A 17,530-nucleotide genomic window follows, 5' to 3' on the forward strand; every position below is an offset into this window, starting at 1 on the left:
GAGCTCAAGCCTCTAGCTATTTGACTCGGTTCAGCTCGATTGCGCCTCTAGATTCAATGATGCCAATTGGATCTCCGCTGGGACTGAGAACACAAGTTGATATGTGTTCACTCTAGGACGATGGTTGTCTCTAGAAATCCTCAAAGTAGGCACTTGTGACTTGCTCTACATGGAATCTGAGCTAGTGACTCTGAAATTGTTAGCAGAGAAGTGGAATAGCTAAAAAATCTTCTAATTGATCTATTTTTATTAAGAAAACCAATTCAAACGGTGTCTATTTATTTATTGTGATAACCAAGCTGCTATAGCCCAAGGTCAAGAAGGATAACTCCAAAGCTAGCAGATTTATTAGAAGACTCAGATGTAAATATGTCGAGGATCTCAGAAAGGCTAGCGTGGTCACTATACGCTATATTAAATCTGCTAAAAACCTGGTTGATCCATTTGCTAAGGGACTTTGAGGCTAATCCATGATTCATCGAAAGGGATGGCGTTAAAACCCATTAATTTGTCGTCTGCAGTGGCAACCCAACCTATCTAAATAGATATCCCATGGATTGGAATCTGTGGGTAATGATAAGCTGCAATTGTGAATGGGGGGAGCACTGACATTGGAGAATCCTCTCCTTATGCCCATCCTTATGACGTCAGTGCTCAACTACAATGATATGAACAAGAGCTTTTATTCTGAATGAGTTCAAGACCCAAAGGGGAGCGCGTGTTGCAGGACACGCATGGAGAGCATCTTATGAGTGTGGTTGTGAGGTTGCAACCTATGAGAGTTGGACTATGCTTCAGAGCATCATGAAATCCAAACCGGCACGACTGTGACATGCCACCCAAAAGATCCCGATTTTGCAACCTAGTACTATGAGCTTGGCTTGATAAAACTTGCACAGGGATTCAAGTTCAAGGTCATTTACTCATTTATGATCCCGTGATAGTTGAGACTTGCCAATGCTAGTTGGAGTTCGAAAGACACCTTTCATCAAAAACATAGTATAATGTCACCTAGTTCTTTTCCTTTCAAAATTTCAAAAACATGCGAAGGATTGTTAGAAACTTTTATTTATTTGGTGTATTTTAAGGTTTCTATAGGTTTTTTTAAAAAAATTTTGAATTTTTCAAGTGCTCTATGACATGCTTGTGCATGATACATCATGTGACATAACTTGGTAAGATTAGCCACATGCGGCAATGAGAACAGCATGCTATTGTGCATGCAGGATGCACTTTCTTCATGTCCTGGTTACCATATGCCTTATCTAACTTATCCTACATTTTATGATTTTAAGTATACTAAACTAATAAGATTTGACCTAATTTGATCACATGGTTTTATCTTCTTTTACTTCTATGAGATTATCATATTTTTGTGATGACTTGATTGGCTTAATTTACTAGGCATTTGTTCTAGTAAAGGATAGTTATTCCTTATTTGAGGAGCCTAAATCAAGGAACTTTTGTAGGAGCTTTGCTTTATAAATACGATTCTCCATAAGCCTTTTGAGCCTTCTCTTCTCCGAACTCACTAAAACTAACTGTTCAATTTATTTGGTTTTGAGTGACTGCCACCATGGAGTTCAGCTTTTGAGAACCACCGCTGCTGTCATAGTTCGTGGAAGGGTTTATTGTAATCTTGGAGAAAGCCGCCAAGCAACCCATGCACCTTATGGGAGCGAATCTCTCACTAAAAATAGTGCCTTAAAGCATGCCTCAATCGATATGCTCCTCTCCCTTTTTTTCCTACTACTCTCGCTAACCATTTTCCCCCCTATGTCTTTAATTTTTCCAGCATCAAATCACCAACATGCCATGGCGTGAAACTGGGATGAACCTGCATGTGAATTACTATTCGAAAGTAAGGCTGCTCATCTCATGTCCCATGGACAAAGATGCAATGGCTAAGATCCCAATAGCTGCAGCGGGCACAATCCACGCTAGGCATTGGGGATCCTTATCCAAAGAAAAACTTGATCAAAAAATGCTCGCTCTGGAGAGCGCTTGCTTTAATCTTCATGCGTAATTGGGCTTTTCAGCGAACACCTTGGGCGTGCGATATGGCTGACAGAGGGAGCAAAGAGGAGGGTGGCCCCTCCACCGGAGAGAGCTGGGGACCGCCTCCACCGGGCAAGGTGAAGGGGCTCAGCCATGTGAAGCCAAGGAGTGGAAGGCCCATCGGATCTTAGAGGAAAAGGTGAAAAATCTTCGAGGCACTTCATGACGGTCCTTGAACTGTCGAAGGATAGAATCAACGCTTCAAGGCTAGCATGGGAGAATGTGGAGGACGTTATATGGAGCTTGGGCCGCCTGGTTCTGGTGGAGTGGGAGGCTTGGGAGGTGGTGACGCGCAGGAAGCTTCAATAGGAGGTGGAGGTTTTCCCTCTTGATGATGATCACATGGCGGTGAGGTTCAAATTGGAGGCCAACTGGGACAATGCCCTCTCTGGCGACTCCTTGGTGGTGGCGAGGCAGTTGCTAGCAATGGAGCCTTTTGCTCCTGATTTCATCGCAGGCCTTGATGTTGTTAGCTCAGCAGTGGTTTGGCTTCGGATGCTGAAGCTTCCGGTGGAATATTGAGAGAAGGAGATGATTTTCCAGATCGCCTCTGCTGCTGGTCGCCTGTTGGCTGTGGACGGCATCACCAACTAGTAAAAAATGATGGCCTTCGTGAGGGTCGAGATGCCATCGATGCCACCAAGCCGTTGATTCTGGGCATTCAAATTAAAGAAAAAAATAAGATTTTGTGGTAGCCATTCATCTTCAAGAATGTCTCCAACTTCTGCTTTCATTGTGGGCACATTGGGCATGCAGGCGATGAGTGTAAGTTTCTGGCGCCGGTATTAGCGACGAAGGTTGGGGATCTGTAGGAGTAGTTGAGATCTTCGGTTCTAATGGGGGTAGAGGCGATCGGAGACCTGAGGGTCAGAGCCGAGCTTGACTCCAGCTCGGATGAGCTAGCCCAAAGGCTGGTTTTCGGCCCTTGGTTGGCGACGACAAAGATTTTGTCGTCGAGGGTGGCGGAGAGGCTACCGCGGTTGAGGAAGATGACCGAGTCAACTCCAGAATCGTCTAGGCCGGGTTCGTCGCCACCTTCATGGCTGAGTTTACCCCCCAACCGCCCGAACTTCACTTGATCACCGATGGACTCGGATGGTTGGTAGAAGCTGGTGAAGGTGGTGCATCAGTGTTTGCCCCCAAAGGACCGGATGGCCGGAGAGGGAGCTGACCTGGGCATTGGGTCAACTCAGGTGGGGCTCCAAACCAAGTTAGGGTTCAACCCACTCAGTGACTTGGGTGAATCGGTCGAGGAGGTTGGTGAGGCTGGGCCGGACGATGTGTGGGCTGGCTCAGAAGTGGCGATGACCAACGTGGGCCTGTGTCACTCGAACAAAAGGCCTAGGAGCCCAACGTCTGTGGGGGCAGGCACAATCCAGTGCGTGGGGGACCTGGACTGGCATAGTGGCGCGGACCGAGCCATTGTGGCTGCTAGGCCTTGTGCACCCATGGTGGCTGAATCTGCTAAGGATCATGGGCGGAGCTCTGATGGTGAGCGGGAGCCAGGTGGTGCTCCATCCTCTGCCCAGGCATTGAGTCGACTCTAAAGACCGAGCCTGTGGCTTCGGCAAACCCCAACACTTCTCCGGCATCGTTGGAAGTGTCTACACTAGTTGTTAAGGACTATCAGCAGTCAATCCCTTTCATGGATAGCGGAGCGACAATCCATGAGGTGGTGAAGCTGGATTAGTGGCCGGTCGCGGCTGCGGAGCAAGCCAGTGGGGAGGTCATTTGAGAAAGTGGGCCGGTTGGGGAGCAACCAGACTGTCCTTCTTCATCTGTGATGGGGGTCCACTCAACAGCCATGAGGCGGGCAAAGGAAGCATTGAATTTGGGGTGAAGAAGGGGGCTACCTACAGTGGGCCGACCTAGAATGAGAAGCTTAAGAAGGGCACTTTGAAGAATGAAGGTGTGGAATTATAGGAGGGCGGGCAAGCCCTCCTTTTCTACCTCATTTAGGAGGTTAATTCAGGTGCATAGCCGGGATATCTATTTTTTGTATGAGATGCAACTCTTTGGAGATAGCCTCCTCCGAACTTAGCGTCGATTTCTAGTGACCTGTGATTCCTATGCCATCGAATCATAGGGCTTGTCAGGAAGAATAATTGTACTATGGAAGTGGGGAATAGCCACGGTTGATATTTTCCATAATTGCCCCCAACTGGTTACAATAATAATCTTAGAACCCAATGAGCTTCCTTGGATTTTGTCGGGTGTGTATGCTAGTACTAACTATAGAGTAAGGAGAGCCCTTTGGGCGAGGTGACTAACCTTGTTGCACAGGGTATCCTGACCCTAGTTGCTGGTGAGAGGAGGCAAGGCCTATAATGATAAGGCAGAAAAAAGAGAGTTTCGTGACTTTTTGGTAGCTAATGAATTGGTGAATCTCAGATTCACCGAATCAAGGTTTACGTGGTGCAATAGCCGATTGGGTTGTGTTAGAGTGTGAGAGGGGATTGACAGGGCCATGGTTTTATTTAGTTGGATCTAACACTCTTCCATCTATCAGGTCTGTCACCTTCCTCGGATTGCATCCGGTCATTGCCCTATTCTGATTAGCACTGTCTCCAACACCTATCATCACAGCTCATTCAGGTTCGAGAAGTGGTTGGCGTATCCTTAGTCCTGGAACATTGTCCAGGGGTGTAGGGAGCTCCAGTGCAAGGGGATGCTATGTGGAGGGTCATCCAAAACTTGGAGCGTACCAAGCAGAGGCTGCGAAGATGGAATTGGAAGGCGGTGGGTGATATCTTCAGATGCCTGTAGGTGGTGGAAGCACCTATTGCCGATCTTCAGGGGAGAGAGAAGAGTAGTGGTGCCTCATCAAAGGAGCTAGCTGACCTCCGACAGAAGCTAACTATGCATCACTCTCTCTTGTGAAAATAGAAGGTATTCTGGTAACAGAAGTCCAGAGTCTAGTAGATCAGGAAAGAGGACAAGAACATCCGGTTCTTCCATCAGTCTACTATCATCAAGAGGTAGAGGAACCTGGCCCGGTCTTTGAAGGATGAAACTGGGCAAAGTGTGGAGGAGGAGAGCAAGGTTAGACAAGTGTTGTTTGAGTTCTTCAGATCTAGGTGGACTAAGGGCAGTGATCGGGAGATGGCTAACAACTTTCTTCCCCCAAATGTTGGAGTTGGGACGGTGGAGAGCGCTGGTCTTATTGAGCCGGTCTTGGAGGGTGAGGTATGGGGGGCGACTGGGCCTTGGCGATGGACAAGGCCCCGGGGCCTGACGAGAGGTGGTGGTGACTGTCCAACTATTTTTTAGTATGGCCTTAATATAGATGCTTGAAAGGCAACCTATATTACCTTGATCTCAAAGCGCCAAGATGCAACAGAGCCCAGCCATTTCAGACCGACCAGTCTTTGCACTATCTTGTGCAAGGTAGCAACAAAGAACATGGTGGGCAAGATGAAGTTGGTGCTGCCTAGACTTATCAACTATGAGCAAGGTATTTTTGTGGGGGGCAGAACATTATAGATAATGTCTTGATAGCCCATAAGATGATATGGGATCTGTAGCGGGTCTCATGTTAGCAGAGCTTTATGGGAGTAAAACTCGACATGGAGAGAGCCTACGATAGAGTCAGATGGAACTTTCTTCGGTATGCCCTAGAGAGCTTCGTGTTCCATAAGACCTAGATTACCTGGATTATAGGTTGTGTGCGGATGCCATCTTTCTCTATTCTGATCAATGGCACGCCAACACCTTTCTTGCATTCCACAATCGAGCTACGTCAAGGTTGTCCCCTATCCCCTTACCTATTTATTATTTGCGCTAACATGTTATTCTATACCTTACGGGCAGCCTATTAGAAACGAGCTATGGATGCCTACGAACCTACCCCTGGGGACCGATAGATCTCCCACCTACTTTTTGCAGACGATTGTCTCCTTTTAGCCAGGGCAAGGACAATGGACACAGTGGTTTTCATATGCATTTTGGAGGACTACTGTGCGGCCTATAGTCAAAAGGTGAACCTACTCAAGTCTACCATTTGTTTCAGTCCAAAGACCAAGCTGAAAGCAAGGTAGACCATCAAGGAGCTCCTCGGTATCAGGAAGCACGAGGGGCCATGGAGTTACTTGGGTGTACCCATCACCAGAAGGAGATTTCGGATGATGGAGTGCCTTAGTATGGTGCAATGCATCTAGGAGCGGCTAGAGGGTTGGAGCGCTACTTTGTTATCCATGATGGGCAGGCTGACCCTTATGGATCGGTCCTCGGCTCCATGCTGATCTACCTTATGTCCAATACGGTCGTTCCAAAATCGATGATGCTAAGGATTGAGCAGATGCTCTGGAGCTTCTTGTGGGGCTCGTATGTCGGCGAACACAAGGTGCACTTGCTTCTTTGGGGTCTTATTTGCCAGCCAACTAAGAAGGGGGGCTAGGTATTCAGTCTCTGCCTAGGAGGAGAGAGGCATCGGTCGCTAGACTTGCCGCAAAGCTATTCCTAAAGCCATAGAGCCTATGGAGTGAGGTGATGACAGCCCGATACGGCCCTGAGATTGTTGATGGGGTTCCTAGAGGGGTCGGAGGTGAGAGATTTGCAGGCGTGCTCCTACTATTTTGGCCAACATCAGATAATTGATTGGAGATGGACGCGGTGTGGATCTAGTGGAGGACCCTTGGATGGACACCCTCCTAGTGAGAATCTAGCTAATCATGGTCAACGTTGAGGCCGTGGGTGATTTGCATCTCCTTCACCCAGATGGGACTGGGTAGTCGGACTAGTCATCTATTTGGAGAGCACCTTGTAGAGAGCGTATATTCACTGGCAGTTTCTGGATGCGATGTCTCAGATGTAAGAGTCTGGAGTACTTCTTGCAGTTCGAGGGTCAGTGTCAAGGGTATCTATGACTTGTTCCAGAGTGAGCAGAGTCAGAGGCTGGACTGTGCCTGGATTTGGAGATTTAGTCTTCATCGAGGATTGCGTTATTCTTGTGGAAGGTGATTCAGGGACGTTTACTGGCTAGGGCTATCTTGAGCAGGCGTGGACTTAGTATTTTGCTAATTTGCCCTAGGTGTGAGATGGAGGAGTCCGTAAATCATGTATTCTAGTGTGATCAAGCTATGAGGGTATGGAGGATGTCTGATATCCCGTCGGAGGCACTACGCCAATCCAGTTCCTTTACCCAGACACTCAGGAGGTGGTCTGGTATGCCTCAAACTCGGTATGTGGCCATCAGGGTGACTTATGTTGCTTATCACATTTGGCTGACTAGAAATGTTTGGATATTAGGGAAGAGCAATGCAACACCTAGGGTTGTCATGGAGAGGGCCCGAGTGTAGGTTGCGGAGAACACCCATGCTTAGGGTTGCAAATGGGTCGGGTCCTGAGTGACCTTGATCCAACCTGATTTCTTATTCAGGTCCTAATTTTGGACTCAAACCCGACCCGGTTGAAAATCGGGTTGGATCGGGTTGGGTCCATGCCTACAAATTTTGACCCGACGGGTCATTCGGATCGAGTCGGATCCATGCCTACAAATTTTGACTTTGATTAGATCTCAACAAAAATGTGTAAACTAGGTTAACCCAAAAAAAAAGGATCGGGTCGGGTTCAGGTCGAGATTGGGTGGACCCGACCCGACCCGAAAAATAGAACGGGACCTGGCCTGGCCCGCAGGTCCTAAAATTTGGGTCGGATCGGGTCGGATCGGGTCACGGGTCGACTCGACCCATTTGTAGCCCTACCCATGCTGGTCCATCGGGCGAGCCGTTGATAGCTTGGGGCACCTTGGACTCTTCTTTTGCTCATGCAGCATCTCACACGGTATACATCACCTAGGAGCCCTCACCTCCGAGCTTCCTTAAGGTCAACTTTGATAGATATGTTTTAGATGGTGGCGGGAGGGGTGGTGCGGACTTTGTGATTAGAGGTCCGGACTCTAGAGTGGTAGCAGCTGGTGCGGACTTTGTAATTAGAGGCCCGGACTCTAGAGTGGTAGCAGCTGGTATGGACTTTGTAATTAGAGGCCCGGACTCTAGAGTAGTAGCAGCTGGTGTGGGCTTTGCAGCTAGAGGAAGCCCAATCTTCGACATCTCGATTCCTAGGACAGAGGTGAGAGTAGCTTGGGTCAGCTTGTGTCATGCTCAATGTGTTGTGGACCGCTGCCATCTTGGTCGAGGGTGACTCGGCTACTATGACTAGCTGAATCCGGAAGCATCATGGCATAGCTAGGAAACATTATCTTCAAGGCAAAGCATATTTTTAAGGAGGCCAACGGAGCTACAGACTGGGTGGCCTCCTTCGTTGCAAATTACTCTGGAAAAGTTCTTTGGACCGGCAAGGAAGAGCTATCTCGAACACTTCATGACTTATTTGTATTGACTTTTTTGGATATATTCATCCTAGACTGGTATGAGCCGTTTGGTGTAGCAAAATAATAATAATAATAATAAAAGGGGGAAAACTTACATCACTCCATGTAGATGCCTAGCATCATTTTCATGGGTTGCTAATTCACAGGAGGATCCAATCCAGATTTACAGACTCATATTTGCTTTAGAGCTGAGACCCTGCTCCCAGTTAATCAAGCAGGAAATCTCCTAGGACTTTACCCGAGTCTGGCCCTGTGATGTCTAACTTAATTGATTATCCAATAAGTGGCCCCTCATTAGGATGTAAACATGACATTCTCAAGATTCATATAACATCGAAAACTCTACCTGCTTATAACAAATACAATAGTATAACAAGTATGACAGTGTATGAATTTTGGATAAGTATAGCATACGATTTTTTTTTTTTTTATTCAAACTGGGCTGTCAGCGAATTGTATCAGAATATCGTGGATTTTGCAGAGTAAAGGTATGGTATTGATATCTAACAACGTAAAATAATTTGCAAAAGGTGCACACAAAATTTGCATGATGAATAATATTAATTCCCACTTTATCATTTTAGCTGCATTCTTACCTGTAAAGCAATGCATTTGTTATATTACTTGGTCAACTTAATTATATATTGAAAGAGCCTTCCTTTTTTCACTTTCACATCAATTTAAACAGAGCTTCTAGTTTAAACCATGTCTTATAATGATGGTCAGATTTGAACACCCGTAGAGTGAAATATTTATTTGGTATGTATAATAATGCATCAATTATACAGTTGGAGCAGCAAGGTACTGAGATTGAAAGGATACATGATGCAAGGGTCATATCCTCATTCAGAAAAAGATAAAATCAGTTAATTACCTAAGTAGCATTATGAGGTCGCTGTAATAATCAGTTAATTGTTTAAAATTCAAAACATTTTGATTAATATATATATAATCCAGATCTTCTCAAGTCACTAATATTTGCTTCTCTTTTTGGTAGATAGAAAGGCATCACCATTTGAAAGAGGTTGTTCCTTCTTCAATTTATTTCATCCGACAATTTCAAATTAATGTCATGAGCACCTAGCTTAAAGATTTTAATGCAAAATATTATGGATGAAATTCCTTGACATGTGATGATGAAGGCATCCTATCTCTGCAACAGAATTATAAATGTCAAAGAATAGAGCTAAACAGACTGAAATTAGAGCCATCTAGTTGGCAAAATTCTTATATGTTGGCAAAATGAATCTTGTTCCACATGCCATTTGATGGAATAAATAGAGGTAATGAGCAGCATCTGTAGCTTGAGATCAGGGAATTTGCTAATCACGCCAAGTCCGTCATTTGATTGGTTTTGATCATACTAATAGAGTAGCTTTCCGGATATGAACATTATTATCATTCATAATCATCTGGCACAACTGAATTTCCTTATTCCACCATTGCTAATAGCCTACAATTTTGCATTAAAGTTAGAATTGCCTATAATAAATGTCAAGATAGTGATTGTTCATTCTAGTTTTAGAAACAGTTATTCTTCTGCATTTTATTGTCTACTCAGCTAGACAACAAAATTTAACTTAACCAGTTACAGACCAGAGTAACCAGAACCTCCTCATAAAAGATTTAAGGCTTCCTATGTACATGTATCTATGGACGAAGATTATATACATTGAAGAATACCTAGGAATTGTAATCACTTGACAGCAGAATCTCAAAAATTTTACATCTAAAAGAAAATTACCCATATATTTCCAAAAAAGCTTTTCAATCTTCAAAGATGAGGAATAGCTCCTTTTACCTTTACATGTACGGGCATTGCAAAAAAGAAAAAGTAATTGAGAGCTGAAATTTTTCCTAGAACCAGAAATTCCATCGATAGCTCAACCTCTGATCTGTGGGGCTTGTTGATCCACACATGGCACAAAAACCTGCTTTTGAATTACAACAGATCAATCGAGCCCTATCGGACTATCTTCATTTAAGATTTGAGCTTCAGCTACAGGAGAAAAGGAAGAATATGGAAAGTTGCAACCTGATCAGATAAACATCAGTTTCAAATAACAGGAATTCAGATATACATGCAGTTGGTGCCAACTTGTTCTGGCTGAAACATGATATTCTCAAGAAACAAATCCAAATTCTTCACATGAATGCAGGAATATGCATACCTCAGTGTAACAACTGTGAAATGCAAGGTCCACCCTATCTGTCTACCCTTAGAACATTGTTGGTTATGCTGCCACTGTTAATGGTCTCTCGTTGCGAATCAAATCTCCACTGACCATCAACAATAAATTTTATCTGATGGTAACAAAACCAAAACAAAAATGACCAAGTTTATCCACCTCCAGAATGAACTAGCTTTAAGTGGGCCTCAAGGCATTCCTAAACTGAATTAATATTTAAATAATAGAACATTGTGTGTGTGTGTGTGAGAGAGAGAGAGAGAGAGAGAGAGCGAGAGAGCGAGAGCCAACAGTTAATATCACAGCCAACAAAATATAAATGACATATATATTGTACAAGAGCCAATAAAGCAAACTTTTTACTGAAGAAGTTAAAATGTTATGAGTTGTATTCCTAGAGGTAAATAAGCGCTTTGCAATTATAAGTACAGAACCTATCCTAAGAGATGATTCTTTTTGCCAGGATCTAACTCCCAAGATACACAGTTATCTCTTATCATCACCCTGTTGCACTCTAGTGTAGCTTGGTACGTAAGTATATTAAGGCTCATAATCTCCCAACAAAACAGTAGTTGACATATAACTGCTGCTAAAACTGATGCTTTTGTCATATAACAGTAGTACATATCATCTAGCAGCATTTTTCTTTACTGCATCAGCAATAAATAATTAGCAACTAGTGGCATTTTTAGTAGCTATTGCAAGATACTTCCACTGAGTTAATTGCCGGGTACACAAATTTTCCAAGTCTCTTGATTAAGCCCTTCTGCTTTCTCTTCTTCCCGTCCTTCCAACCCCATCACCTCTCCCTCAGACCATCTCCATGCCTCCATCTTTGTCACTTACCTCCAGCTCTGCTATTATGCAACACCACCTTGTAATGGCTCCACAGTCTCTGCAACTCGACCACCGTTTTCTGGCCAGAGGGGAACCCCAGGAATCAGCTTCAGCATGTTAACCAATACGCTCATCTTCTCTATTGCAGCTGGCCTCCCCAGAGCCATCCTTTTCCTATTGGCTTAGTAAAGAAGTTTATTTATTTATTTATTTATTTATTTTTTATTTTTTTAATCATCCCAGGAAAATGGGTCCAGAATCCAGATACTCAGTATCAGTGAAAATGGGAGAATGACCGACCTGGGCCATCACTCTTTGGAATAAGAAAAGCTGGAAGTTGTGGCAATGGAAGAGTATTAGATGTCAAATACAGCAATCCTTAATCCAATGAGCATTTGCAAACTTTGCTAGTGGCACAATTGAGTCAAATTTCTCTATATTTCGTTATTTCAGAAAATCTTTTTTGTTAGTTTTGTAGTGGGTAATTATATATAGTCTTTTTTGGCATACAGAGGTTATCAAGGGTCTAATTTATCTTGCTATTATAGGAGTCAATTACTACTTAATCTAGCAGTCAATAATCAGTTTGCTTCCCTTTTTTGTGCCCTTAAGAGCCTATATATTGTAAGTTCAATTGTCAATTCAGAAGAGAAATGTATTTGGAGTTCATCTGTTTTCAAAATGGTGATCAGGTAGTCCTAAACCCCGACTTGGGGGCTGAAATGAGCAAATAATGGCATATCCATATTTGCATTCATATTTATTCACCATAAACAAATACAGGTTATGAGACTAAACCAACACTAAATTTGTATCTATGTGAAAACCATTCACATACCAATCTGAATTGGATGTTATTTATATCATATTCATTTAAAACAGATAAAAATATAACTTGTGTACTATTTCAGATATAAATGGAATTGTTGAGTGAAGTTCTATAACAAAAAAACATTAAAGACATAATCATAAAAGATGAGAACATCTAAGGAGCTGATCTTTAATTACTTGACTACAATTTCAGCAAGCACATATGTGAAAACATGAATTAGGTTATGAAAATCTAGACATATAGATGTTCTACTGAAATGTTCATTCTCTGGATATCCAGATCCAGATATGGGGGAAGAAAACTTAGTCAACTCCGTATCCCAAAGATTTTCTATCTCCATATCCAAATCATATCTAAATTGATTGGATAAAAATTTTCTATCCAAATCTAACCCAAGTTGGCTAGAAATTTGGATCCGGTAAGATTTTTGTCCAACAACCTACCAGCCCTTCCTTGAAGTGATCAATCCCCTCAATCTCTCTATGCTTATTTTCTTATATTAAAATACAGTACATCATGTTCTCTGTGATGATTCAGATATTACGCTTACTATCCCACATTGGCAATCATATTCTAAATATTGGAGGTCAGAGTTATAATTTGACAACCAGGTTTCTAAACTTTACTTGGATCTCTTCCTATTGATCTTTCTCAAAGTTCTGCTAGTTACATAACCATTATTGCAAATTTTGGGGGTTTGCTTTATTGAATATCTAAAAGGTTGGGCATTTGATCTTGAATCTTATATCATGAAACCAGTAGCTTCTGCCATGATACTATCCGTACGAGATTTTCTAAATGAATGTCAATTACTGTCAATTGGATTGTAGTAAAATACCTAAAACAAGAGGCAATATGTGAGTGTGCGGTGCAAATTATATTTTGAAACAAATATTGCATTAAGGGGGTGTTTGGTTTTACAGTTTTGCTAAAACCAATTTACGCAAACATAAGATGAAGCAAGCTTTGTACAGCCTTCTCAGAATTTTGACCTTGTAAAAAGATTTAATTGACCAGGAAATCCACCAAGACTCAAAATCGGGGAAATCACTCTTTCCTCTTTTTTCTCCTAGTTTTTTCCCCTTTTCTTTTGTCTCTTCCTCCTCAAAATTGGAAATTCTCAATTCTGGTTCTCTGTTGACCGAATTCTTAAGAATTCTTAGGAATTATTATGAAGTAGCCCATGGATCTTAGTTACCCGAAGTCTTTTTATTGAATCTTCCATAAAAGGGATTACAATCATTATTGCCCTATGACATGGTCTGTTAAATAAAGAATCATATGTTTTGGTCAAGCATTCATGTTCATTCTCAAGATTGCAAAATCTGGTCTTTTTCCGAGTATACTAATAGAAAGAAATCCCTTTTCTTTTTTTCTTTTTCTAGAGTTTTTATTCAACTTATCAATTCATTGCTCAAGTTGTATTTTCTTAGTTCATTGGTATAAATCCAAAAGTTATATACATGTCATATCTCGAAAAAGAGGATCCATCCATCCTTTAAATGTCAATAACCCTAAAGGATCAACTACGGTGATGCAAGGTCTACTATCTTGCATTTAACAAAGGAAATATTTATTGAAGGTGTTGCCCAGATAGACAACCCAAGAGGGGGGATGAATTGGGTTTTAAAATAATTTAGCTATTTAAAACGTTGTGAAGGACTAATTAAAACTATTGCAAGTAGTTTAATTAAATGCTATGTGCTGTGAGTGATATGAGAGGAAGAAGAAGAGAGACAATCAATCACAAACACCAAGTTTTATAGTGGTTCGGAGCTAACCCTTGCTCCTACGTCCACTCCCCAAGTCTCACTTGGGAATTCACTATAACCCCCTTGGATTACAGCCGGTTGTTTTCCAAGCTCACAACCAAACTTGTTGTTTTACGAGCTCACAACGAACTCGGTCGGTTTTCCCAGGCTCACCGACTAGAACCACCCCGATTGTTTTCTCGGGATCACAATCGAACCCTTACACACGTTGGTTTTACACTCGGCTCACCAACCAACCTCAATACCCTTGATTCAATCCTCCGATTGAACCAAGCAGATACAAGTTGTAAATAAAATAGACAAACAGAAAACTAAGCTTCTCAAAAGCAGATGGAAAACAATATAATCTGAAAAGAGTTTAGAAGCCCTCAAACGCTTTTAAGTTGGAGAAGAGGAATTGCTTCTTAAACTTCGGGTCTCCTCTTGAATGTGTAGTCGACTTGAATGCAGGAGGAGGATTCTTTAATTGCTGGGAAGATGTAGGTGGATGCAGTTAATGCAGCTCTTCCCACTTGTTTCGTTGAAGAACAGGTTGCAGAGATTGAATGCTTGAATACTTGGAGTGGAATGGTTGTTCTCTACTTTGCTACAGTCTTCTGTGGCTATTTAAACCAACCCCCACGGAAACTAGCCGTTAGACACCTTTTTCTGCCCGTTCTGCACACTCTGCACAGCCTGACAATGTGTCCGTTGGTGGGTTGGAGTCGACTCGCGCGATCAGGAGTCGACTCGTCTGTAGCGGGAGTCGACTCATACTTTTTCGGAGTCGACTCGGCAACTGTTCCAGATTTGAATTAAAGTTGCCTTCGCGACTGGGAGTCGACTCGTCTTGACCCAGAGTCGACTCGCCAACTTCTGGAGCTGACTTGGCTTTCTCGGAGTCGGCTCATCCCATGGAGTCCGTGGATTTATTTTTGAATTTGGTCCACTCGAGTCGACTCGTCAATCCTGGGAGTCGACTCGGCGCTCAGAGCCCGAACTCCCTATCTTCTGTCTTTTTGGCTCGTCCAGTCTTGGAGTCGACTCGAACTTCCTCGGAGTCGACTCGGCTCTCAGTTTCCGAAACTTGGTCTTCTGCCTTTTTGATGTGAAGCTGCCTTGGAGTCGACTCTAGCTGTCTGGGAGTCGACTCGAATCTCAGAGGCAGTAACTTGGTCTTCTGTCTTCTTTGTGGTCGCGGAGTCTCGGAGTCGACTCGCGTATTGCGGGAGTCGACTCGAATCTCAGAGTTCGAAAAATGCTTTCTGTCTTTTTCCTTGTGTTCCTCTGAGAGTCGACTCTCACTTTCTTTGGAGTCGACTTGCCAACCATCGGAGTCGACTCGCGTTCCACTGGAGTCGACTCGAATCTCAGACCCGAAAACTGCTCTCTGACTTTTCTGCCTGTGACTCCTTGGAGTCGACTCATACTTCTCCGGAGTCGACTCGGTAAACATTGGAGTCGACTCGCGCACTTCGGGAGTCGACTCGCTGACAGGTTTTGAATTGAAGCTTTCTGTTCGTCTGTCTGTTCTCAGTCGGAGTCGACTCGTACCGATCCGGAGTCGACTCGAGCCCGTGCCAGTAAACTTGATACGCTTGGAGTCGACTCGTGATACTCTGGAGTCGACTCGAGTCTCAGACTTTGGTTCAAGCTGACTTCTTAACTTATCCAAAATACTATGAACCAAGTCTAGAGACACTTAGAGAAGATTTTCACTGAAAACACTTAATTGAATTCATTAGTAAACAAGAAATATACTCAAATGCTTTGAGCTCATCAAAATCAAATAGGGTTTTAATCAATCACTCCACAATCTCCCCCTTTTTGATGATGACAAAACATTGAGTATATGTAAAGTGAATTGCACCATAAACAATGAAATAAAATCCATAAATGAATTCAAATGTCTGGTAATTCAATTTATCCAAGCTTGAAAGGAGTGAAACAGTAAATTTCGGAGTTAAAGCTCCCCCTTTCATTTGGAATTATATAAGCCTTCATATTATGCAATCAATTGTTTGGCTTATATATCTTTAATGATTTAGCTTTGTTAAAATTTCAGATTCTCCCCCTCAACATATGCATTCTACTTTGTTTTGATTCTTTGAATTTCCTTTTAATGCTTTGAAGTTTTTGAACTGAAATTTTGGTTTTTAGAGGGAAAATCTGTCAATTTGTTCTTGAGTAGGATTCAGCTAATCTCCGAATATCCCTTGAATAGATTCTGGAGATTACTCCATTAGGAGCCCCAAAAGAGAGATAATGAGCCTCGAGGTACCGAATCCACTTAGAACAAATTTGTGTGTTTTAAGAGTTTATTTTTTTATTGATTTCCATTGATTCCTTTTACATATTTTATGCATATTTCTCCCCCTCAACATATTTTATACATATTTCTCCCCCTTTTTGTCATCATATCAAAAAGGAGGTAATCAGAACACACAATCAAACATAGATCAAAAGGCACAGTATTGAAGAAAAATGCGGCTACTCATTGTATTAATTTGTATGTAAGTACATTTCAGAATACAATAAGTAAAGCAAAACAATACATGTCAAAACAAAACACAAAAAGTAGCTATGGTCTCCTCGAGAATGTAGCTCCTCCTCTCGAGGATGTGGCTCCTCCTCTCGAGGATGTGGCTACTCGAGGCATGCGCTCCACGAGTGATTGGACCGCATTGGTGACGTTCTCGAGCTGGCGAATGATGGCCTGGATGGCCCTGCTCTGTGTCGTATCCAGCTCGAGCACCGACTTCTGCAGTCCGTCCAGCTTGTCGATGAGCACATTCGACAAGCGCTCGGCCCCCGCGGTAGTGGTGGACATGTCACGGCCGATGTCATCCCGCATCTGTCGAGTGGTGCTCGTGACCTCACCCATGCTATGGAACTGGGCCTGCATCAAGGTCCTCATGTTGTATATCTCTTGCCGCACCTCAGCCGTCATGTCAGTCACGGCTGTCAGGGAAGGAACCAACGCGGAAGATGTGGGCGCAGGAGAGGGAGTAGGCATCGAACCTCGGAGCTCCCGAAGCAACTCATCCCTCAGATCTCGGACTATCTCCTGCCGCAGCTCCCAGAGCTGCTCAGGATCAATGCGGACCTCCATGGGTGGTGGAGCCGAGGAGGAGGGTCCGGCGGAAGTGGGAGGAGCAGAAGTGGGTGGAAAGTCTGGTACGTCAGGAAAGTCAGAATCGGGCTCAGGACTGGGGGAAGGTCTGGTGGTCTGTGTGGTGATGGATGACTTCCTAACCCAAATCCCCTCTATCTTCCGAAACCCCATCCTGTGTAGGGTCCCTGCACGCATGCGATCAGTCTATCGCAATGCGCGAAAGGGTTCCCCCTCAGGGATAGGAATCTCGTACTCCCTAAATAATAATATGAAGACCATGCCGTAGGGTAGGGTGAGCCTAGGTCTGTCTAGTGGCTCACACATGTATCGATATATGAGTTTGGGAAAGTTGATTGGGGTGTCATGAAGCATATAGAACATGAGAGCTAGGTCTCTCTCAGATACAAAGTCAAATCT

General features: G+C 43.4%; 1 protein-coding gene across 12 annotated transcripts in view; it reads right to left on the reverse strand.

Moving 5' to 3' along the window:
* Window positions 1-9,990: 9,990 nt before the first annotated feature.
* The window catches only part of LOC103718558 (protein PTST homolog 3, chloroplastic), a 38,215-nt gene continuing 30,675 nt past the window's right edge, over window positions 9,991-17,530 (reverse strand). For 10 of the 12 annotated variants that reach the window (XR_003387803.2, XM_026809069.2, XM_026809064.2 and 7 more), the window contains exons 13-14: window positions 10,561-10,693; window positions 10,041-10,424 (exon numbers count right to left, since the gene is read on the reverse strand). Coding sequence is in view for 10 of the 12 variants with exons in the window: in XM_026809069.2 (XP_026664870.2) it covers window positions 10,595-10,693 (99 nt within the window). In the remaining 2 variants the exon portion in view is untranslated. Of the gene's footprint in view, window positions 10,425-10,560; window positions 10,694-17,530 lie in introns of all 12 variants that reach the window. The other 2 variants (XR_005510714.1, XM_008807434.4) reach the window with 1 other exon arrangement.

This window comes from Phoenix dactylifera, chromosome 2 (genome assembly GCF_009389715.1).
Source record: "Phoenix dactylifera cultivar Barhee BC4 chromosome 2, palm_55x_up_171113_PBpolish2nd_filt_p, whole genome shotgun sequence".
NCBI classification, from domain to species: Eukaryota; Viridiplantae; Streptophyta; class Magnoliopsida; order Arecales; family Arecaceae; genus Phoenix; species Phoenix dactylifera.